This window comes from Larus michahellis, chromosome Z, assembly GCF_964199755.1.
Source record: "Larus michahellis chromosome Z, bLarMic1.1, whole genome shotgun sequence".
NCBI lineage: Eukaryota > Metazoa > Chordata > Aves > Charadriiformes > Laridae > Larus > Larus michahellis.
The window spans coordinates 36195897-36220597 of NC_133930.1; the positions used below are offsets into that span (position 1 = coordinate 36195897).

At 37.6% G+C, this 24701-nt stretch overlaps 1 protein-coding gene across 3 annotated transcripts in view; it reads left to right on the forward strand.

Annotated features, from left to right (window-relative positions):
* CNTLN (centlein) overlaps window positions 1–24701 on the forward strand; it is a 196365-nt gene that overhangs the window by 116212 nt on the left and 55452 nt on the right. For 2 of the 3 annotated variants that reach the window (XM_074570561.1, XM_074570562.1), the window contains 6 exons: window positions 3269–3318; window positions 8848–8939; window positions 11807–12327; window positions 18288–18462; window positions 21386–21479; window positions 22128–22351. In XM_074570561.1, the coding sequence (XP_074426662.1) occupies window positions 3269–3318; window positions 8848–8939; window positions 11807–12327; window positions 18288–18462; window positions 21386–21479; window positions 22128–22351 (1156 nt within the window). The remainder of the gene's footprint in view (window positions 1–3268; window positions 3319–8847; window positions 8940–11806; window positions 12328–18287; window positions 18463–21385; window positions 21480–22127; window positions 22352–24701) is intronic. The other variant, XM_074570563.1, reaches the window with a different exon arrangement.

Below are 24701 nucleotides of genomic sequence, written 5' to 3' on the forward strand. Positions count from 1 at the left end.
TGCCCTGGGGATATTCACTTTACAGAAAGGGAACTACATAAAAATGGAACAACTAGTCAAAAAACTACCAACCCCCCCAAACACTAAAACAAGCATTGCAGAAAGCCTATGAACAGTTGGAGACTGTTAAGAAGGGTACTGTAGCTGAAACTCAATTGAAGTAAGTGCTACAATTTAAAAAAAAAAAAAAACGAAATTAAGAAAACCCAAACCAACCCTCACCCCAAAAAGGTCTTAAGAAGCTCTCTCTAAAGACTCAGTGGGGAAGTTTTTGTGGCCCTTGCAGAGAAAAGGTCAGCATTTAAAACTTAAGCTTGCATTAGTGAGAACAGGTAGGCCAATAAACAATGGCAGGACAAATGCAAGTGGGAAGCTGAGAAGGCTAAAAAAAGCTCTTGAAGAGTGGTTTTCAAAGATGCTTAAGCTGTGATCATAAAATTTTGCTTAAGTAAAGTGAAAAAGAAGACAGTTAGGAAATTTGTAGGTTTGCTTAATGATAACAGTATAAAAGGATAAGGATACACGGGGTTTACAAGGCTGTAAAAGAACAGCTCAGTGAATCTTTGCATCAGTCTTCCCTACTGAAAATGCTAAGAGATGCCAACAACTCATGTATTCTTTGTAGCAGATAGATCAAAGGTGTTAGATCTGTTTGAAGTAGCTGGAAAGTAATTATGAGGTCAAGTAGGTGAGTTATTTGTTAATATCTTGTTGTTAATATCTTCACACCCGAGGGGGGGTGAAGAAACTGAAGTATGAAATTACTGAACCGTAACCTCATTGTAAACAGCCACTGTGCCAGTTGACTGGCAGGTTGCTACTCCAACTCCCATCTGCAAAATGGGCTCTAGAGGGAGCTGCAGACCAGTGAGCCTCACTGCTTCCACACTTGGGAAGATGTCTGTCTTTAGGAAACAGAGTGGGAAAAAAGAAAAAACAAAACAAACCAAAAAAAGAAGAAAAAAATTAAACAAAAAGAAAAAAAACCCACGTGAGGGAGGGAGATCACTGAGCACCAATCAACACAGTTTTGTTGGGGAAGCATCAGTGTGGCTCCTGTAAAAGGAAATCCTGCTTCATTAACCTGCTGGAATTGCAGAAGGGTGACAGTAACCATGTGGATAAATCTGACCTGTATTTTCCAATTGCCTTTGACAAGACTCCACATGAAAGGTTATAAAGAACTTCCATTCCTGTGGGATTGGAGGAAAGGTCCTTTTAGCAACAGGGAGCCAGTTAAAGCAGAGGAAACAAAAGGTAGTGCTTACGTGCTGCTTTCAGGATGGAAAATTGGAATCAGACTGCAGAAACGGCTTGTGCTCTCTCCTGAGTAGCATCTGCTTTTGCCTCTGCTGGAGACAGAGCACTGGTGATGGATGGACCCAGGGCTGGTCTAACCCAGTTGGACATTTCTAGCGTTCATACAAGCCAGTCATTGACTCGTATGGGTTGGATGAGGTCTTACACGTTATAATTTCTTGTCTAGGCTTGCCTGAAATATTTCCAGCTTAGATATATAATAACTTCTATTGGAGACTATTTCACAGGCAAATGAATTTATTTGGAAATGCTTCAGATATTCAGACTATAAACCTACCCTTTTATTTATTTCATATCGTTTATTTACTTCTGTGTGTCTTTCATCACCCTAAAAATATCTTTATGTAAAAATTAATTATTTTTAAAACTCTTCTACAATTATCATTGTATGCTTGTCAACTTAGTGTGTAGGGAGGCAGTATGAACGTATATGTATATGTCTGTAAATGTGTGTTCATTCAAATAATGTTTTTAAAGTTGAAAAATAACATGTTCAGAAGATAGAGGTTCAAGCAGGAAGGATTCTAAAATATCCTTAATTGACTCCCTTGTATTCATGTAATGTTGAGTACAGTCTCTAAATGCGTAAACAGAGAATGTTTTTTCAAGGAAGCATTGTGCCATTCAGTGCAAAAAGTGAACATGCCATGAAGAGTTAGGACAGTATGGAAGTAAAAGCCGCTGTAGACTTGTGTTATAGAAACTGTTGATGACTGAAGCATTGAAAGAGCAGAGGAGGTGAACCTGGGAAGGCAGCTGAGTGATCCTGAAAATAGCTGGAGTCTTATGTGTCGTGCAAAGCAAGTTTCTCATTTTCTCATTTTTTACAAAGAAAATTTTACAAATTTCTCATTTTCTTTGTACTTGGTGTGAGACACTGGGATGTCAATTGCAATGTTTAGAGTTACAACTGAGTCAGAGATACATTAAACATAATGTGCTTTAAAATACTGTGTATACTGAAAGACCATTTTTAAATACCCTTTCCTTAAGTTAACAGATATTTTGGCCTAATTTTCGTTGGGCCTTATCTCAGAGGGATTTTGTAAAGCATCAGTTTCCTGTGAAGCAGTTAGATGCTGCAGTTCAGAGTACAGCAGAAAAGGCTATGAAGAAATTATCAAATCAACCGTCAGAACAGGGCTACAATAATGTGTATTTGTATAGGATATGAGGTTATATGCTAAGCAAAATCTGCATGTGAAATGACTGCCCTCTGTTCTATGTGCTGTAGGATCCTAGGCTAAAGTAGGTGGGGATCTTATTGCTAAATATAATATATATATAATGAAAGATGATGTCAGAAAACAGAAGTATAAATGAACCATTTAAATTAATGTATTTTGTTCTCGCATTTCCCAATCTGCCTTTGAAACTTTTATATTTTATATCATTTAAACAAAATTAAAAACAGTAATTCGGTTCTTTTGTTGTACAGACCTTAGCTGATTGGTATTACAGAATAAACTATATCAGTAATATAGTAATAAATCAGGAACAGAAAAGGGGAGGAGAGACTTTGTTCATACGTTTCTCAAATGGTCGCTGGAAAAAAAAAGGAATGGTAAGATATATCTGTGCAAGGTTGGCGGGTGGTTTTCCCTGAGACTGAATACTTACTGCCCGCTTAACAGGATTCCACCTCCTAATGGTTTGCTTTTCGTTTCAGGTGTTTTCTTACTAAAAAGGATCAGCTGAAACTATGTATGTTACAACCAACATTATATGTGAATTTTGTAAATTCACATTTATAAATTTTAATTGACTGTTGTGCAAATGACAAATGTTTGAAGTATGCTAAGTGTTGTCAAATTAGAACTAATTCCTCGATGTTAACCATTTTTTCCACGTGAATATATTAATATGTTCTTGGTTTATTTTTTTATTATTTTAGTGGTGTCTACATGGCTGTTCTGTGCTTCTTACTTTTTTATTTCTGTTTTTGTAGACTGAATCTTGAAGAAGAATTGGATCAGATGAAAGTACACCGATCTGTAGGTAAGTTCACGCAATACAGGAGTTTAACTATGTTTACAACAAAAAAAGGGAAGGTATAGTATTTTATATGTGTATATATGGTCTATTAGAAATCTTAATTTTAAGGTTATTTTCTCACCAAAGGTTAGTTTCTTTTTGTTGAATGTGCATTTTATAAGCATAAGGCCATACATGTTCTTATTTCAAAGTATATTTACCCTTAATTTCTCCACATGCCTATTAAATCAATGACAATTTTTACATATAGATATACACTAATGTTTGCAAAGTATGTGTATAACCTACATACAAAATTAGTTAATTATTTTATGTTTAAACTATCTATGTGTACGTATGTAAATATATATATGTGTAAAATCTAAAGCATGTTTATATGTTTATGAAGCTTTCTACAGAATCTGAAATGGTTTTTGCAGTATTCAAATACAGTGACACAGAAACTTCATGCTTATTCAGACTTCTTTTTTTAGTACTAGTATCACAAAGTATGTGAATTTGAAAGTAAATCAAAATGGTGGAAATCTTGAATTGATTGTGAATATCTCGCATATTTACAATCCTTACCGTAGTTGATGGTTCTGTGAAGATGTTTCTTTGTCAGTCAGATAGGTAATAAATTGCCATTGCCTCTTCATCATTCCTCTGATTCTTTGTATTATTTGCTGTTCCTGAATGGTCTGGTAGAAGTATTCAAGAGTGCATAGATACAGTTCAGCTGGGTGTCACATCTGTGGTGAATTCTTTATGCACAGTATTGTGCAAAAGAAGGGAGTAGGAGACTTGGAGAAGTACTCTGCATGTGCTTAGCACTAAAGCCTTACCATTCTTTATTCCAATTTTCTGCTATTGGCAGTTTTCTTTTTTTGTGATAATGTTGGCCACTTGAAGGAAAAAATAAAGATTTTTTTTTTCCCTGTATTTTAATTTTTTTTGGTATGGTATCTATAAAGCTGAAGTGGAAATATCCAGCTGCTGAATCACTGAATCACAGAATCTTCATGGTTGGAAAGGACCTTTGAGATCATCCAGTCCAACTAAACAACCTACAATCTCTGCCACTAGAGCATGCCCTGAAGTGCCACATCTAGACGTTTCTTAAATACCTCTAGAGATGGTGACTCAGCCACCTCCCTGGGCAGGCTGTTCCAGTGCCTGACCACTCTTTCAGTAAAGTAATTCTTCCTAATATCTAATCTAAACCTCCCCTGCCGCAACTTCAGACCATTTCCTCTGGCCCTGTCATTATTCACCTGGGAGAAGAGGCCACCACCCACCTCTCTGCAACCTCCTTTCAGGTAGTTGTAGAGGGCAATGAGGTCTCCCCTCAGCCTCCTCTTCTCCAAGCTAAACATGCCCAGCTCCCTCAGCCCCTCCTCATATGACCTGGTCTCCAGACCCCTCCCCAGCCTGGTAGCTCTCCTCTGGACACGCTCCAGCACTTCAATGTCCCTCTTGTGCAGAGGGGCCCAGAACTGAACACAGTACTCGAGGTGAGGCCTCACCAGTGCCGAGTACAGAGGCACCATCACTTCCTTACTCCTGCTGGCCATGCTGTTCCTGAGACAAGCCAGAATGCTGTTGGCCTTCTTGGCCACCTGGGCACACTGCTGGCTCATGTTAAGCTGGCCGTCCACCAGCACCCCCAGGTCCTTTTCTGCTGGGCAGCTTTCCAGCCACTCTTCCCCAAGCCTGTAGCGTTGCTTGGGGTTGTTGTGACCGAAATGCAGGACCCGGCACTTGGCCTTATTAAACCTGATACAGTTGGCCTTGGCCCATCGATCCAGCCTGTCCAGGTCCCTCTGTAGAGCCTTCCTACACTCAAAAAGAAGACTTTCCTACCCTCAAAGAGAAGACTGACTGTTTTCTTATGTGGTACTTTCGTAGCCCCAGATAGAGCTGAAGGGAACTAGTGAGGGTTTCAAATACTGACTTTTAAAATTGCTTCTTTGTTTTTGCCTATTTAGTCAGTCTTTGCACAGAGAGAAGTGGAAAGGCAACCAGCAGTGAGAAGGAGTTGAGGGCCTGCTGAGCAATAATGATGCATTTCCAAAAAACAGTCAGATCCCTGAAACTGCCAGTTCTTCACATGTTTAGTGCTTTAACAATTAGTCTTTTATTCCTTCTTTTTTTCATTATCTTTCAGATTAAAACGTATTCTTTTTTTAAAAGTGTGTGGGTGGATACACACTTCTGGTTTGGTTATTTGTATGATGATTGTTGTTGATGATTCTACTGAGACTGCGAAAAAGGGTTAAACTGCGAATGAAGCGTGCTAGGTAAATTTTATTTACCTTTCCCAGCATTTGTTGTTATAGGTATGAACAGGAAATTTTTTATAAGATACAAAATCAAATCCGAAGATATGTGTTAAGCAACACTTTCTGTTAGCACATAAAATGAGCTGACTCCAGCCATTTCCAAACTTATCAACTGAAGTACAAAAAAATAGTTGCTCATCCACTCTATAAAAAGTAATTTCCTTGTTGTTTCCCTTGCAAATCCTAGGGGGTTTGCATCAGTGTGGTGGACGCAGTATGGACATCGCAGTGTGGTGGACGCTTTTATCAATTGGTTGACATTTTCTAGAAAACTACAGCATAATGACAAAAACTGGATGTTAATCTTGGAGCATAAATGAGAGTATGTGAGCAATCCTCGCCCATGTGCTGAGAAATTGCCTACACCCTCTGCCCTAAAATTGAGTATTAAATGCCTTGCTCTTCTCAAATAGAAGTACAACCTCAGGTCTGTTATCTGTACTCTCCTGAGTCCAAACTTTATATGGTCTAAATACACTTTGTTCACAGTCTTAGTAAGTATGTTTTCTTTTCTAAAAGGAAACCTGACAAGAATTTACTCAGCTTATCAACGATGTTGGAATTCACTTTCACCTTATCAGGTACCTGTTTCCATCAGGCATTCTAACATCAGGGATAAACTCTGAAAGAAATGTGATGAGACTTCTTCTGAATCTACCATGTCCCCAGCTCATGTGTGAGAATGTCATTCCCTTCTGCTGGTCTTCACAGTGCTTTTTCCCACTGTCTGGTTCAGACTTAGCATGTCTTTAGGAGCATGGGTGGCTACCACTGAGGTCAGTAACACAGTGGCTTTCTTCAACACGGCACCTCCTGTCTGTCAGGGGAATCCTTCACCTGGTGCATACTGCACGCAAAAATCTCATTCTTTTGATGGTTCATACAGGTACTCTATGAGTGACCAATATACAGCTCTGGGGTTTTTTTTGGAAACTGGTACATTTTTCTCTCTGTAAGAAGGCTGTCTGCAAATACTAATAGTGACCTGTGGTGTCATAGTTCAAGTAGCATTTTGGCAGCAGTGTTGAACTAACTCATCATCAGATTTGGTGATTATTAATTAGGAGTTCTAAAGCTGGCAATTAACTGTGTTTTCTCAGTCAAATGTAAGTATAATTCTGTAACACTGTGGTAATTTGATGACTGAAGATAGCTGGGTTTATGACTTGTGGGTCTTTTCCTTGAGGGAGAACTTGGTAGGAGTATGATGGGTAAAACATATGTCTTGCTGAGTAGACTGATACGATGAATCTTTCTGCTATCATAGACAGAAAGACAGTTATAGGCAATGCTGTTTCATTGCCTCCCTAACCAATTCCTGTGAACACTTATGTAACAATTAGAAGGGAGGAGGGGAGAAGGGGTCTGAATGGGCCATTTATTTTCTGCTCAATAGAAAGGGTTATGTATCAGTGACCTTTGGCTTTTCTTTAAATTATGTTGCTTGTGACTTCTGTAATAATATTGAACGTGTATAGTCTTTTCTATCTATTTTGAAGTAGTATTCTTCATTCTTTGCATATAACATGTTTATTTATAGATAGAGTTTTAAATTGTATTTTAATACATCCACATAATAAACATAACACCTTGTGTGCTTTGATCAGTTTCTTTGACTATGGGAAATCATTTTTCTTTTCAGTGGAATACAGTAAATGCTGATATAAAAGCTACAGCAGACATTCAAATGAGTGAATATTTAGAAAAAGATGAAAAGCATGTTCATATTATCTTTGTGTGTTACTTAAAGAATGTTGTAAATGTATGCAGTACCACTGTGCTGGGGGACTGTAGTCTGAAATAACATGGGAACTAACATATTAATATCAAGGTAAAGGTACATATTCCCCAGATGCATAGTTTTACCTTTTTCAGCTTTTATTATCTTTAGAATAGTGTTCCATTTATTTCATGAATACAGAAGTATTAATTGGCCATGACATGTTCCAAAGACAAAAGAAAGGTCTAATTCACTCTAACAAACTTGTTAGTCACTGTTTATATCAAGAGGATTGTGAATCTACAGAGAGTAACACTGTTTTCTTCTACACTTGCTTTGTTTATAAATCAAAAGTTTTTAAGTGACCTGCAGTGTCTGCTTGTAGGTTGAAATGATACTTCTAAAGCAGACCTTCACGACATAGCACAGATATTTATCCCTAAAGATTAATTCTTTAAGTTAATTCAGGGGGAAGAAGGGCAAGAAAAGAAATGTGAATATTGTGGTATTTTTGAAGTGTTGGTATTTTTTGTTCTTTAATGTAATATTTCATATTCTAAGAGAAAGTCCTTCTGAGGTGTGTAATTGCTCATTTCTGTGAGCTGTGGGCAATTTGCAAATGCTTGGGTCAAATCTAAACAGAATGTATTTTACTTCTCATTTACTGTATGTATTAGTACATCTAAACTTTTTCTTAGCATTCTTTTCCATGAATAGATCTAATTTTTAACTTGTCTATTTTTGTAGGATTTTTAGTACCTAGAGTATAGGTACTATACTGTATAGTATATATACCTAGAGTATATATATAGTATATATATATATATAGTATATATACCTAGAGTATATATACCTAGAGTATAGGTACTCTACTCTCAGCTGTCTCTGAGAGTAATGCTTACAGTCATATTCACTCTCATTAGTTGTATCAATTTCTAATTTTTATGAATTCACAGTATTACAATGGAATGATTTGTGTGATTTATCTGGTGAAGTACATGATCTTTCACTTAACAAAAAAAAGGGTTTAAAGTTTTCATCCATCCTAATTCTGTTACTGTTTGCTTTGTTCACCAGTCACTCTGATCCTCCTAGCGGGGGACAAGACCTAGAGAACAAAACTGGTAGTGACTGTGTAGATAAAAAGGCAATGATTTCTGCTTTTAAGGCATAGAGGGAATAGTCTATAAAAGAGTAAAAATCAGAATGAAAGTACACCGTCTTTAACCTGCAGATCTATTGTACGTTTGAAAAGCTTGTACTCTGAAAAAAACATACTGTGATGCTACAAAGATTCATAATTATGTGACAGGACACTTTGAAAAGAGGTCACTCTTTAGAAACTGACCAAAAGGCTTGCCAAGAAAATAGACCACATTATAAATAATTGCAGAAGTAAAGAATGTCTAGGTATTGTTTTAGTGAAATATTAGGCATCACAATGTATTTTATTTATTCTCTGATATCGATGTATTATTTCTTTTCTGATAGAGCCACTTTTTAGACTTAGTGAAGATGATGGCATCAAGAACAGTACTCTAAAGAGGAATATGAAAGAAGTTTCACATCAGACGTTACAGAAGGTAAGATACCAACCCCAGCAAACAGATTTAAATTTTAATCTAAGGATCATATATATATAAGTCAATACTCATGAATTTAGGCCGTGATTTTTCTCTCCTAATTCAAAAATATGGATTTCCAGAATTATGTCAGAAATGAATTCTAGTGAACTAGCTGTTAATGTATCATGTGAGATAAACATGGTTAACGTCAGAGAAAATGAAAAGAATGTTTAGAGGTATAAGTTAAAAATGAACAAATTATCTAAATTGGAAGTAACATATGTTTAGCTTTTTACCACTTTTAAGTTCAGAAACCTTAATTTCTTTTGCTGAGTATTTAACTTTACATGATATAAGGTGTTAATCTCCATAGACCTCTTGCTATAGAATAAAATTGATGCATAATAGTGATAAATCCATCTTTTTTATATTTAAATTTTAGCAGAACATTGCATATGCAAATATTTTTTATGTATCACTCTCTTCATAAGATAGTATTGTATGCATTTAGTGTTCTTTGGCTTAGCAAATATGATGAGTATTTAATCTTTACTGCTAAACATTCTACATGTTTTACCCCATACAGTAACAAGATGTTCTTAACTAGTTGCTATTTGTATTGATATTTGTAATATACACAAGTAGTTTAGTATGTTAACAGGTGTTCACTTAAGAGGGCTCACTTGTATTTTACCATATGTTTTGTTTGCTGCAAAGAAAAGACATCCTTCAAACAGTATCATGCTTTTTGTTTGTCATTTTGCAAAACAATAATTGTTTAATTACTTATAAATCTTTAAAAGCATGCTTAAATTGAATAAACACAAATCTATAACTTTGAATGTCAGTTTGGGTATGTCTATTTATTTTTTATTTGTGAATTAACTTGTAGGAAGTATGGTAATTTACAGCAGATGATGTGATTGCATATACTTGTAACACTTGCCATATGGTCAGGCAATGAAGGCTGTCATCTCGTTATTACTGAATGACAAACATCATGTTAAAATAATAACACACAGAATAGGAAGTGCTCACATTCATTTATCTTAAGGTAGAGTGAATAATTGAAATAATATGAATGTTACCATCTGAAACGTCACACAGTTTATGCTTGCTTATCATCTATATTTCAGAACTGTAATTTTGTTTGCCAGGTACTACATAATTTTTATCTCTATGGATATACAGAGTTATGGTGGTACCTTAGGGATAGGTGTAGAAGCTATTCATTGTTTGTTTCCTTCCAGCTGTCATACATGACTTTAAGTGCTAGTGAGTGCAAAAGGTTGCTTTAAAGAACCGAGAAAACAGCAGAATCTCAGTTTAGGAAGGTGATTGAAGAAAGGTACTGATCTAACTCATTGTCATTGAGGAGGAAAGTACAAACTATGATTTTAATCATAAACCTTGTTTTCATTGAAACATTTGGAAAAATACCTTTTATTTCTAATTTCATCCAATACACTTATATAGCTATAAGGCAATCTCTCTTCATTGTGGGAGTGCTATGAATTTCCTTAAGGGACTGTAGTAATGCATAGGTGTGCATACTAAAGGTTTGCTGTCAAACTCACAAATTCAATATCAAATTCACAAATGTATATGACGTTTGAGCAGCTCTTGTCCTAGTTTACTTTGTACATTAAGACCTCTCATTTATCTGGATCAAATCAGTAGTACCCACTTTATAAATCATTCCATGAGTTTTAAAATAATTTAAATGCATTGGCAAAATGCCCTTGCAGAAACACATAGCATTTATTGAGAAATACTGTGGATTTAATATTTTCAATGTCAAAACAAGTTTTGACATTTTGTATTGCTACAAAGTGATGGAATTGGCCAATATTTTACAAGGTGAGTAGCTGAAGCTGGCCATGTGCATTCTGCTATAACTCCTTGAAAGGTAGTCATTCCTATCCATGTCCAGAAAAATACAGAGCACCTGTCACTTCCCCTAGTGAAAAAGTGGGGATGGAGCTTGTACAAAACCAAACAAAAATACTTCTCCAAAATGACTAAGTGGTTACTGAGCACAAAACTCACTGTGACGCCCTTTGCAAACTTCTGGGGAAATCACACAGACTAGATGTTCATTTTAGTTTGTGCTGAAATTAACATTGCCCCTTATTTATGGATATTGTGGGGTTTGGTTGTAACTTTAAGCGAATATTCCAGAAGAACATTGAGAATCAGTTTATTGCTAATGACCTTGTGTATGTGTAAACCTCAGTGGACTTTACAAACAAAATTTACGCATCCTATATAGGTGGAATATGTTTCTTCAAACTATATATATAAGAAGCTTGTAAAGTGGCTTCATTAGAATAGGATAGAGTTTCCCTTTCTGTGAATAAAAAATTTATTTCAGCCTTCATATAGTTTAGGTGCTAAGCTCCTGATATCTCTTGTTATGATTTGTTTGGAGTTTTTTTGGAAGATCGAATTAATATTTAATTTATGTGTTTACAACACTTGAAAGAACTTGTTGATTTAGATAGCTAGTGCAAAATTGTCTGTATTTCAAAATAGTTTTTAATCCAAGAATGTTTTTTTAAATTCAATTAGTATATATAACCAAATTAGTAATGAGCTCAAGATGCATCAAGAAGGTTCATTAGCATACTTAAACTTCTGTGTCACTTTGCCTGGAATTTTAACTTCTTTTACCATCTGCCCTTTGTTCAACAGCTGTATTATTGCAGCGAAAATGTTTTCATCTGCACTACATTAGAATTATTCTTAAATTAAGGTCTACAGATTGCTTTTGTCCTTGTGCTTAATGTAATATTATTGTCATATAATAAATACATTTGAAAACATAGGGGTTTTTTCTACTGGATAGGCTGAAATATTATAAATGCTAAAATTGCTTTCATTAGGTACAACAACTAGAAAGAAGATTCAAAGCTATTGAAGGGGAACTAAAGAAACAGAAAGAAATAAATAAAGACCTATTAAAAGAAAAAAATTATTTGAAAGCATCTTTGGAAGTGCAAAAGGAAGATGCAGATACAAGAGAAAGAGAGCTCGAAACACTACTTAAGAGAATTTGTGAAACAAAAAAAGACAAAGCAGAACTTCAGTTAGTGATTGATGAGCAGGAAAAAGAAGCTGCCTCTTTGAAGAAGCAAGTGGCAGAAGCTAACAGGTTGAGAAATGAAAATGAAGATTTGCTGAGTCAAGTGCAGGAGCTGAAGTGTTTGCTGGAAGGAGACAAAGCAGTGGCAACCTCTGGGCAATGTAATTGCAAGATAACAGGCACCAAGGTTAAATTAAAAACAGCCAAGAAAAAGAGCTCTTTGGGACATCATGGAGCTTTTCTCAAACAGTCCATCAAGGTTATGAGTAATGTATTTGAGAACTTCAGTAAGGACGGCTGGGAGGATGTGAGTGAAAGCAGGTACGGCTCTCATTAACTTAGCCCTGTAGAGGGGACACTGTGCATATGTAAAGCACTAGCAAATGGAGATTGAATTTCAACTACTGTTGATTTGGTATTCAAAAAAAATACTGTCAGATCCTTTGAAATATCTTGGGAGGTCTTGTTCTGAGCTTATTGACTGAAATTTGCATGCAAAATTAGCCACAACTGCATGAGTATTTGAATAGGTGCCAGGAAACCCAAAAGAAGGCAATGCTTGATTTCTTCCAGTGATGCTATTTTCATGCAGTCATGAGGCTTGAAATTGACAGTTTGGCAGGTTGATTTAATTTGCTGGCCCTTTGCATATTCACCACTGACAGCTAAGGATTCCCAGGCAAGCCTACTAAGTCGGTTTAGTTATCTTGTGACATGCCGACCCGGGAGGAGAAACATTTTTTCCCCTTAATTTAGTTAGATAAATTTTGAATGACCCATTTCAGCTTGCTAGCAGATGTCTACAAGCTGTTTAACATCCCTTAAATTAAGAACCATCCACACTAATTATTTCATGTATGTTTTATGCACAGTCATTGTACTAACTTCAATTGAATGATGGTTAAAAATCAGTTCTTTAAAGGTAATTGTTACTGCATAAAGTCCCAGTCATGAGTCACAAGGTCCTCGGAAAATTGCACTGGCAAGCTTCATAAACGTTTAGAATTTTTGCTTCTGCCTCTATTTGTCCACACATACTTGAGGAAGCAGCAGTAAGCCACTAGGTAAATGGGTATCACACCTTGTCTTTCAATACTTTGTCCTAAGAGACAGGCAAAGAAATTTCTCAAGCCTGTATTTACCCAAAATATAGAGAAGGTGACAAAAGAGTAAAGAAAACTGAATCATCTTCATAGGCTTCATGTTGGCTTTAAATGTCATATGGAGTAAATCAACAGTGACAACTGAATCCCTTCTGCTGCTTCTCCCCTGCAAAATAAGGGGGTCCTGAACACAGTATCTTGAGAGAGAAAACAAATTGAGAACCATGAAATTTGTCACTTGCTATCATTAATGTAAAGCTTGTTTGTTTCTCTGTTTAATTTAATATTGCAGATCTGATTTTACAGAAAATGTACATGCTTTTCTGTTGCAATTAGTGAGCTTTTTATTTAATTTACTACGTTTTGCTTTTTAAGAACAAAATCGAGCAAACAAATCGTCATTGCAATTTGAGTTTGAAATGAAGTGGAAAGTAATTGTATGGCTTCAGTTGTTGTGGCTAGCCATAAACACTGCTTTCGATAATTGTAGAAGTATCGGGTTAGGGAATTCTTGTCATAGAGTAGTGAACATTTTTGAGGGTTGTGTTTCAAGGTGTCATTCTCAACAAGTTAAGGAAATGCCTTTATTCAGTTCCCTCTTCTACTTATTAATAAATATTGTTCTTTATCACTGGTAGCTGTCTCTGGGTTTCTAGATTCAAACCTTTCATTTTCTAAATAGAGCATTCCTTGAAAGAATTCAGGTGAGGGAAATGTGTACATAGTCAGAAATACTGTGCTACTGAGGCACCTTCAGACTATTACATTGATTTCTGTTCTTATCTGTCAATAAGACATATCAATGTGTTAGGACAGGTTTTGGAAAGTATAAACATGTTTCTGTATGAACTCTTCTCTTCAATTTGAGGCCTTTTCTCTGGTTAAGTAGCCTTCATCTCTAAACCATGTATTTTTATGACAATGAAACTTAATTTGAACTCAGTTGTCCCTTTTTAAATGTCTTGGTTTAAAAAGTAACAAACCAAAATTACCTTCTGTCAAGGGATTACTTCACAAATCTGTTTGCACAAATGATGATGAATAGAATCATAGAATCATAGACTGGAAAAGACCCTTGGGATCATCGAGTCCAACCATCAACGCCACTCTACGAAGTTCTCCCTTACACCATATCCCCTAACACCACATCTAAATGAGTCTTAAACACATCCAGGGATGGTGACTCCACTACCTCCCTGGGCAGCGTATTCCAGTGTCTGACCACTCTTTCTGTGAAGAATTTTCTCGTAATGTCCAGCCTAAACCTACCCTGCTGCAGCTTGAAGCCATTCCCTCTTGTTCTATCGCTAATGACCTGTGAGAAGAGACCAGCACCAGCCTCTCTACAATGTCCTTTCAAGTAGTTGTAGAGAGTGATGAGGTTTCCCCTGAGCCTCCTCTTCCTCAAACTAAACAGTCCCAGCTCCTTCAATCACTCCTCATAAGATTTATTCTCCAGGTCCTTCACCAGCTTCGTTGCCCTCCTCTGCACTCGCTCCAGCACCTCGATATGTCTCTCGTATTGAGGTGCCCAGAACTGGACACAATACTTAAGGTGTGGCCTCACCAGTGCTGAGTACAGGGGGACAATCACCTCCCTCCTTCTGCTGGTCACGCTATTTCTAATACAAGCCAGGATGGCATCGGCTTTCTTGGCCACCTGGGCACACTGCTGGCTCATGTTCAGCTGCTTGTCAATTAGAACCCCCAGGTCCTTTTCTGCCAGGCAGCTCTCCAGCCACATTTCCCCAAGACTGTAGCGATGCATGGGGTTGTTGTGGCCCAAGTGCAGGACCTGGCACTTGGCCTTGTTGAAGCTCATACCGTTAGCAGTGGCCCATCGATCCAATCTATCCGAGTCTCTCTGTAGAGCCTCCCTATCCTCATGCAGATCAACACTCCCATTTAGCTTCGTGTCATCTGCAAACTTGCTGATGATACACTCTATGGCCTTATCAAGGTCATCAGTAAAGATGCTAAACAGAAATGGTCCCAACACTGAGCCCTGAGGGACACCACTTGTGACCGGCCGCCAGCTGGATTTAACTCCATTGACCACCATTCTTTGGGACCACCCACCCAGCCAGTGCTTGATCCAGCAGATCGTATGCTCATCCAGGCCATGAGCCGCCAGTTTTTCCGTGAGAATTCTATGAGGAACAATGTCAAATGCTTTTCGAAAGTCTAGGTAGACTATGTCCACAGCCTTTCCCTCATCCAATAATTGGGTCATCTTGTCATAGAAGAAGATCAGGTTCGTCAGGCAGGACCTGCCTTTCATAAGCCCGTGCTGACTAGGCCTGATCCCCTGCTTGTCCATTATATGACTTGTAATGGCACTCAAGATGATCTGCTCCGTGACCTTCCCTGGTACCGAGGTCAGACTGACAGGCCTATAGTTTCCCGGATCCTCCTTTCTGCCTTTTTTGTAGATGGGTGCTACATATGCTACCCTCCAGTCCATTGGGACCTCCCCAGTTAGCCATGACTTGAGGTAAATAATGGAAAGTGGCTTGGCGAGCACGTCTGCCAACTCTTTTAGCACTCTTGGATGTAACCCATCCGGTCCCATAGAGTTGTGCGCATCCAAGCGGTGTAGCAGGTCACTGATCACTTCCTCTTTCATTGTGATGACCTCGTTCAGCTTCCCCTCCCTGTCTCCTAGCTCATGAGGCTGGGTGCCCAGGGAACAGCTAGTTCCACTGGTAAAGACTGAGGCAAAGTAGACATTGAGCACCTCAGCCTTTTCCTCATCCTTTGTGACTATGTTTCCCTCTGCATCCAATAAGGGAGGGAGATTTTCCCTAATCCTCCTTTTGTTGTTAATGAATTTATAGAGACATTTTTTGTTATCCTTAACAGCTGTAGCTAGGTTGAGCTCTAGTTGCGCTTTGGCTCTCTTGATTTTCTCCCTGCATAGCTTCGCTATATCCTTATAGTCTTCATGAGAGACCTGCCCCTCTTCCAAATGTCATAGACTCTCCTTTTGTTCATGAGGTCCAGCCAAACGTTCCTATTTAGCCCAGCCGGTCTCCTTCCCCACCTACTTGTTTTTCGGCACACGGGGACAGCCTCCTCCTGTGCCTTTAAGACTTCTCTTCTGAAGTATGTCCATCCTTCCTGGGCTCCTGTGTCCTTCAGGGAAGCCTCCCAAGGGATTTTGTCCAGCAGTCTTCTGAACGGGTCAAAGTTTGCCCTCTGGAAGTCTCCTTGTTGCCCCAAGAATCAGAAATTCGATCATCTCATGATCACTGTGCCCTAGACGGCCACTGACCTTTACTTTCCCCAAAAGTTCTTCCCTGTTGACAAGAAGCAGGTCCAGGAGGGCACCTTCCCTCATCGTCTCACATACCAGCTGTGTGAGGAAGTTATCTTCCACACATTCCAGGAACCTCCTGGATTGTTCCCTCTCTGCTGGGTTGTATTCCCAGCAGATATCCGTGAGGTTAAAGTCCCCCACAAGAACAACAGCAAGTGACCGCGAGATTTCCCCCAGCTGCTTACAGAAATCTTCATCCGCCTCATTGCTTTGGTTGGGAGGTCTATAGCAGACTCCCACAGCAATATCAGCTTTATCGGCCCTTAACCTAATCCAAACACTCTCCACCCTATCATCAGTATACTTGATTTCCAAGCTCTCATAGCATTCTCTAACATACAGGGCCACTCCACCGCCTCTCCTTTCCTGTCTGTCCCTCCTGAAGATCTTGTAGCCATCGATTGTGGCACTCCAGTCGTGTGAGGCATCCCACCACGTTTCTGTGATAGCCGCTATGTCGTAGTTCCTGGTGCATCATGGCTTCAAGCTCCCCCTGTTTGTTGCGCATACTGCGTGCATTGGTATAGATGCACTTCAGATGTGCTAACGATTCCAACACCTTTTTGTGAGTGTGGGCCCCGTTTCCTACCAGACACCTCTCAGGTGCTTCCGTGATTTCTAAATATCTATCCCTTCTCTCAAGTGAAATGGCAGAGCGAGAGTCCTCACTAGTCCACCATCCTTCAAGCCCTGGCATACCTCCCTTGGGTTTATTCCTGACGGGCCCAGTTATTTCCCCTTCCCCCCTCATATCTAGCTTAAAGCCCTGTCAATGAGCCTTGCTAACTCCTGCCCCAGAATTCTTTTCCCCTTCTGGGACAGGTGCATCCCACCTGCCACCAGTTGGTCAGGTGACTCATATAGCAGCCTACGATCAAAAAACCCAAAGCCCTGCCAATGACACCAGTCCCAGAGCCACAAGTTGACCTGTTGCCTCTTCCTGTTAATTTCCTCATTTGTGATTGCCACCGAAGGGATAGAGGAGAATACAACTTGTGTTCCTGATCCCTTAAGCCGCTGTCCCAAGGCTCTAAAATCTCTTTTAATCGATTTTGGGCTCCTTCTACCCACTTCATCACTACCCACCTGAAATACTAAGAGGATAGCTGCTGATGGTATAGAAAATGATATATCCAAGACTTCATCTATTAAGATAGACTTCACTGAATATCGGAAAACAAATTACAATCTGGGGCAAGGCAGTGAAAAACTGGAAATCAAGGCCACGTTGTGTGCAAGTTTAAGGAAAATTTTGAAGTAGATGAAAGTTTAAGGTCCAGTTTCTCTGCCAGGCAGGCAATTTCAGTAGAACTACCAAGCTTACAGAATTTAAATGCACTCCAAAGGGGTGCTAGACAGAGATTTCACTGAAGTGTGATTTCTGAGTTTGTCTCAGTCAACACTACAAATAAAGTTCAATTGAAACAAAATGTTATTGAGTGAAGTATTGTGCATGTTTCTTTTGTTATCAAATGTGAAAATGAAGGAAAGTAGAAACACAGTATATCTTTGTGAGCCATTCACAGACTAGAAGTACTATCAAGTATTTTTTCATGTATATCAGTTTTGTAGACTATAACAAAAGCTGTCCTTTAAGAAGCAGTTAAAGTCTCAGACCTCTGTGCATTGTAGAGTGAGATTCCATTTGACAGAGTAGAACTTGATAAGACAATTTCAGAGATTTTTGCTTTATCATGTTTGTAAACGTCTGTTGAATAAGTCAATTTAGTACTTTTTGGATTTTATATTAGTTTCTCTTCTTTCTTGCCTGTGTTATTTTCTATGTGCTCAAACACTAAGTATTTGGAACTTTTAATGTTTAGCTTTGTTTGTTTGTTTTCCTGAATGTGCTGTTTTAGTGACTCTGAAATACCAGCTTCTGAAAGTTTGGAAGCAGTGATTATGAAGACAGTGCAAAAGATTGATCCACTGCCAGAGAGAAGTAAACAACAGGGAAAAAAACACATACAAGATAGTCAAAAGCCTTGCAACATTGTTAATTTAGAAGGCAAAAACCAGCAGTATAATAAAAAGGTATATAATAGAACTTGTTTTGTTATCCTGTGCAGAGTGTTGAAGTTTGATAGTATTATAATTCGCCTCTTAATTAATGTGATTCTTGTTGTAAACTGAAAAGAAAATCTGCTTCAAGATATTCAATGGGTATTTTAATAGTCAGTTAGAATATTTGCTGAACAATTAGTCTGCAAAAGTATTTGGAGGGAGTGTCAGGAGTGCAAAAGCGGATTAAAAAATTGTAAAGCTGCTGTAAGCTAGTCCTGCTGTCTCACAGTCCAGACAAAGAATGCCACAGACATCCCATTAAACTGTCTCTCGATCAGAAAAGCCGTACAGAACGGGGTGATGTAGCTCATAACAAGGAAACGGCAACATCCCCTTCTCCCCTCTAGCAAAATGAGGTGCTGACTAATCAAGCATGGAGACCTCTCAGTTTGTTTTGTGTGCGCAGAAAGAGTTGTCTCCATCTTGGAAAGAAGCTTTTGGCTCTATCACTATTCAGGAGATTCTATCTAGAGAAAAGTGTGCTTTTAGCTTCTTCTTAGCCCATTTACATTCATTGTCTGGGATTTGAACCCCTTGTCTTATTCCTAACATCTATATGCTGTTTTCTCATAGAAGAGGGCCAGCTGGTTGTTTCCCAGGTGTTTAGAGACTCCATACAATCTGTAACAGATGACTCATTTTTTGACTTTTGAACAGTGTCTAATATTTTTTCCCTCCTGTGTTTGCCCAAATAAGTCACTTCGTGGAATTTAAAACACAAGCAGATATTGTTGTTTCTTAGTTCAAGAAACAGAATACTGAAACACTTGAGTAACTTGCTGCTGTTAAAAACTAGTTTGAAATTCTGTTCTGTATGGTGATATAATAAAGAGTTTGAAAGCAGATTATATTTTCTTAAGTCTCCAAAATTTTACGAATACAAACTCTCTAGTTTCTTTATATATTCTTGATTGTGTGTTTCCATCAAGAGATCTGCTTTCCTGGCAGAAAAGCTGCAGAATTCTGCAACCATCTGCTGGTATAGAATACACAATATGAGGAGGTACAAATGATATATGTGAAAATCTGACGTAGCATGCCACTCCCATTATCTCCTGCTACTCTTAAGTGAGGATATACAAGGCAGGAAATCCAGGAGGCTGTGGTCTCTCTTCTTGGTAGAGCAGACACAGCCTTACCTCTCCTGTTTGCTCATATTGCATTTAGTTGCTGTTGCTACTGGAAAAGACAAACACAGGTATATTCTGATACATGTATGTAACAGACTGGTGGACTTGGAGCATACACAAGAGCCCTAAGCAGTTGACTATGCTTCAGCAGAAGTCTCCTGTTGCAGGAAAAGTGCTTGAAAACGTGGTTTGTGACTACAGAAGATAGCATTGCAAAAACGTTTAGTATTGACAATTGGGAACACTAGTTTGAACAGAAATCTTAAATCCTTTCTGAGGATTTAAGGACACTCCCTCTAGTCACGTTATTCTCATCCAAAGAGAGCCTAGAGAAATCTCCTAAGTCCTGAGCTATGCCTGGGGTTGGAGATGAAATGGTTTATGACACAAAGACTTTCTCAGTTTTGCCTCATGTGGAATAAATATATAATACCTTGTGCAGTATCAGGAGAGTTATTGGCACTCTCTTACAACTCATACATTTATCAAGAGCTGTGTCCCAGAGTGGAGATCTCCATCTTTTTGCTGCAGGCATGGATCGTTTGCTCATCATCTATTCAGCTCTCTGTAACATATAATCACTATTTCAAACTAGCATCGTTCATCCAATTATATGTCTTCAGTGTTTGTAGCATCTGCTGGTCATACTGATAGGGATTTAGACGTGGAATAAAATAATTAAGAGACTACTTGAAGAAGACAGACCGACAAGAGCTTGACCTCCTTTGTTTTCCTTTGCTTTGGTTTTAGTCTGAAAAGTTGTCACTTAACATTTCTTTTCTTTTTTTTCTAGCATATCCTATTTCCCTGTCCTTCAAATTGTGTGGTGATTGTACAAATCTAGAATTCATGGATGAGCTGTCCTACAATGTCAGTAGATAGTTAGTATTTAGCAGTTAGTAGATAATCTGTTGCTGTTTACTCTTTTAAATTCGATGAACAGATATTTGATTTATGAGTATTTCCAGAAATATTTTGCATGATATCACATAGAAATTGCAAACTGAAGGCTTCAAAAATTGCATAAGTGTTGCAGAATTCCAGAACAAAAGTATTTGAAAATACTGAGCATTTAAGATCCAGGGAAATAGTACTTTGATTTTGGAGTAAGCCGTGCTGTGACTGTATTCATTATACATATTGCAAGCAGCATTCTTCTCCAGCCTGTGCTTCTGTCATTGAACATTCGATAGGTTCTGGAAATAGCTGATTTTTCAAATCAGTTATTTAAAAGGCATGCAGCTGACTTGGTGTTAAACTTTGTAAAAACACAGGGATTTTATTTGGATGTTCATATATATATTCATACATCTTCCAGTTACTGCTCATTGTCTAACTTGATCTTTCTTCTTTTGAACTGACTGCTATTCCTTTTTATTTTCACTTGAGTATCTTGAAAAATAAGATATTGCAGCTTTCAAGTAATACACACCATCCTTTTTTCCCTAAAAGTAAATTCATATTTTATCTTAAAAAAATAGACTAGGCATTAACAGACATTTCATTTTTCTCTGGGATGCTTTGGAAAGGGTTTTGATTTACCAGTTCATTATTTCTTCTACATTTGATGGGATAGGCAGAAATTTGTACTTTTCACTGCCTGGTGTTGTAAGACTGATTTTCAAATTAAAATTCATTAGAATTTTCTGTATTATTCAAAGTAATTTTTGTTGTTTCAATTCAAAATGGAAAATTTAGGAGTATTGTGGTTGGTGTGCCATAAATTAAGAGTTGCTAGCTTTGTGCTTCTGTTTTTTATTTAGGGCCATTCACAGAATAAAGACCTAGAAAAGTTACATTCCAAGAAGAGGAAGATCTGCTGTCTCATAACATCTTATCCATCAGTTCTAAGCAAAGGTAGGAATATTATACCTTTTTGGCAGCTACATAAGTAAGATTGACAAAGCATTCCTGCTTGATATTCTAAAACATCTTCTGTATTACACAAACCCACTTATATGCTGTTGCAGGATTTGCTTTTTTAAATTTGCGTGAATATATTTTCAAAGATTTAGCTCTTTATTTTAAACTGAAATTGCCATATAAGAAGTGACTATCAAACAGCATCTTTTCAGACAGTTAAAATATACTTCATTTTTACTAAGTCCTGCCTATTGAATCTGATGACTAAAATAATGCTCTTCGCTACCTTTTGCTCTTGTTTGTCCCTTGTAGCCAACACAGCCAATGTAAAAAAATGAACTGTATTTTGGCTTAGACCTTAAAAAAAACTTGTTAACAAGACACTGAAGCCATTATTTCCAGTAATACCAATTAGGAACTTGAGCCACCTTTAATTTCCAAGTCCTTGTTGAGGTTGTAGTGTTGGCACTTCAGAAAAAGAGCAACATAGAGCACTTACAGGTTAACTGAATTAATTTAGGAGTTTGCTTGCTGACAAATATTGTAGAGGCTAGAACAGTGTTTTGAAGGGCCAAAGAAAAATGAGAAATCATCTAATTTGTGATGATCTGTCAGTTTAGTAACATGCCATTTTATGTTTAGTGAACGGAACAAAAAGGAGAAATATCATTGTCCAGAAACCGGGCTACTCTGTTACTCTACTGCAGGAAAGAATTAAGTCATTGCAGCAGCAGATAGCTGTTTTACAGGATGAAAAAAAGACAGCAGTGTCTTCTGTGAAGGGATTTAAAGAAACCAATGAAAAGCTAACAACTCAGCTACATTTGGCTGATCAGAAACTTCAAACCAGTAAACTGACCATAGAGGTAAAGTACTTTTCATTATGGTGTTTTACAATATTAAGCTTAATTCTATTGTAATTTTGTGAAATTTTGGTAACATTGATTTTTGTCTTTTAATCTGTTACAATCAAAATTATGAAATGTTATTATTAGCATGCTTTATATGAGATTGTGAATCAGTTATTATGTACAAATGATACTGAGGCCTGATTTACTGTTATATTATTATATCAACCCAATTCATTAGTCTTTCTGAAAAAGAAGTAGTCTTCATGCTGACATTTTACCTGCATTCAAATGGGTGAGGGAAGTTTCACTTTTAGGCTGTGATCCGAGAACTTTCCTGAGAATCTAGTCAGTCCACATGAACTAGCACCCATTCCTTTGTGAAGAACAGGCACTTTTAGAGAAACCAACTTTCTCCATATGCCCCAAGAGTGGAGTGCTCAGGCAGCTGGAGTTCTCTTCCAAAGGGGACTAAAACCAGTTCCATATCTATTTAATCCTATCTCTCTCTGTGAGGGTGGAAAGTTAGAGAGCAAGATTCATGAAAATAGGGACTAGTAAACTATTTGGTTAACAGCCCCAAAAATGCCAGCTTTCTTCTCTACTTCAGTCTTCATTCCTACTTAATCCTTTCCCATAGTATTACTCCTTTCTGGTTTTCCCCATTCTCATTTATATATATGTATTTTGTGTTAATCTATATGCAGCTCCTCAGCTGGAATTCTTTTCTATTCATACTGTAGTGATTGGTCTGCCCTTTATAGAGCTGAATCAACAAACACTTTTGCAGTAATTGTCTCCTGTTGGTCACACACACATCCTGCTTCCAGAATTATAGTGCTACAACAGATGGACTTGCTGGAAGGAGGCAGACATTAAAAAAGAAATCAAATCCCCTCCCCCTCAAACTTCTCTGCATTTCTGTCTTTGCACAGAAGGCAGAAGCAGTTTCAGGAGCAGCACTTTTCTCTTTCTTAGGGCTGGGGAACTGCTAATTTCTAGAGGAGGGAAAACCTCATTTCTGTTACTCGTTTTGCATAACTATATATATGTAATGAATTGTTCAAAAAGAGTTTCAAAGGTCATTGGAACCAATGGAGATCTGCCTATCTCACAAACAGTATCATAATGTAAAGTTTCATGGACAGTATAAACTTCACAGAGAGTTATATGTGTAATTTAGGTAAAATATTCTGCTTGCTCAGACATCTTCATGATTTGCCTTCCTAGATGACTACACCATAGGTGTTCGTAGGAGAGCAATGTGAGAAATAAAGTAAAAAAGGCCATTATCAGTAAACTTAAAAGAAAAAAAAAAAGGCAAAATTTTTGTCAAGATAACACTGCTGTAATGTAAAAGACTGACTAAAAGAAAAATAGCATGGTCTTAAAACCAAACCAGTTTTCTTCCACTCAGTTGTTCTGGAAGGTTTTAAAAGGAAAAAAAAAAAAAAAAAGAATGGTCACTGGTCTATTTAAAGGGTGGTGCATTCTAAGCAAAAATAAATAAATGGCGTTGCAGGTACTCAAGGAAAAATCTTTATTAGGCATGCACATTTTTTTCCTTCTCAGCAACCAATTCAAATTCCCTTTCTTACAACTAATTACTCTTCAGGTGCCATACTAGTGCTACCAAGTGGGAAATTTAAAGCAGAGGCTTGGGCTACTTGCCAAGTGAAAATTAAGGAGGTAAAGAACCTACACAGTCACTGCAGGGTACATGCATGTTTTAGAGAGAAAAGCATGATTCAGACGGATAAAGAACATATTTCTATGGGGGTTTTGTGTGTTTTTTATAAGAAATACTGTATATAAGTGAGTTTTAAAATATTGCAAGTGAAATGACATTTCTTAAAATTTTTTTTTTTTCACTAGCAAGAGCACTGTTGTCATTGTTTCTTCTTAATGTTTCTGTTACTTTAGATTTTAGAATTTTCTTGCATAGGTATGTAAAAAAGAAGTGAACAAACCATGAAAAACTAAAAGACAGGCTTTCTCTGGATTCAGGGAGTCTCTTAAATACTTCAAGAGTGTCAAAAATGTCAAAATAAGCTTCCATATGTAATCATAAAGTTCTGATTAATTTTATATTAATGGTGAGCTTGTGATGCTGGGCTAAGGTAAGTATAGCATTCTAGCAACTGTAAACATTAGCATTATGGCTTGGATGAGATGCCATGTTACCTGATTTTAGCTAAGAAAATAAAGTCATTAGCAGACAAGATGTTTCTGCAGTTAGTCCTTCATTACAATCCCCAAGGAATCTAGTGCTAGAAGATTGATTTTGGACTTATAATTTAAATGTTCCAGATGTTTATTTTTAGACAGATTTTACAGTTCATACAACCTAAGGACTGTCTGGCGTCTG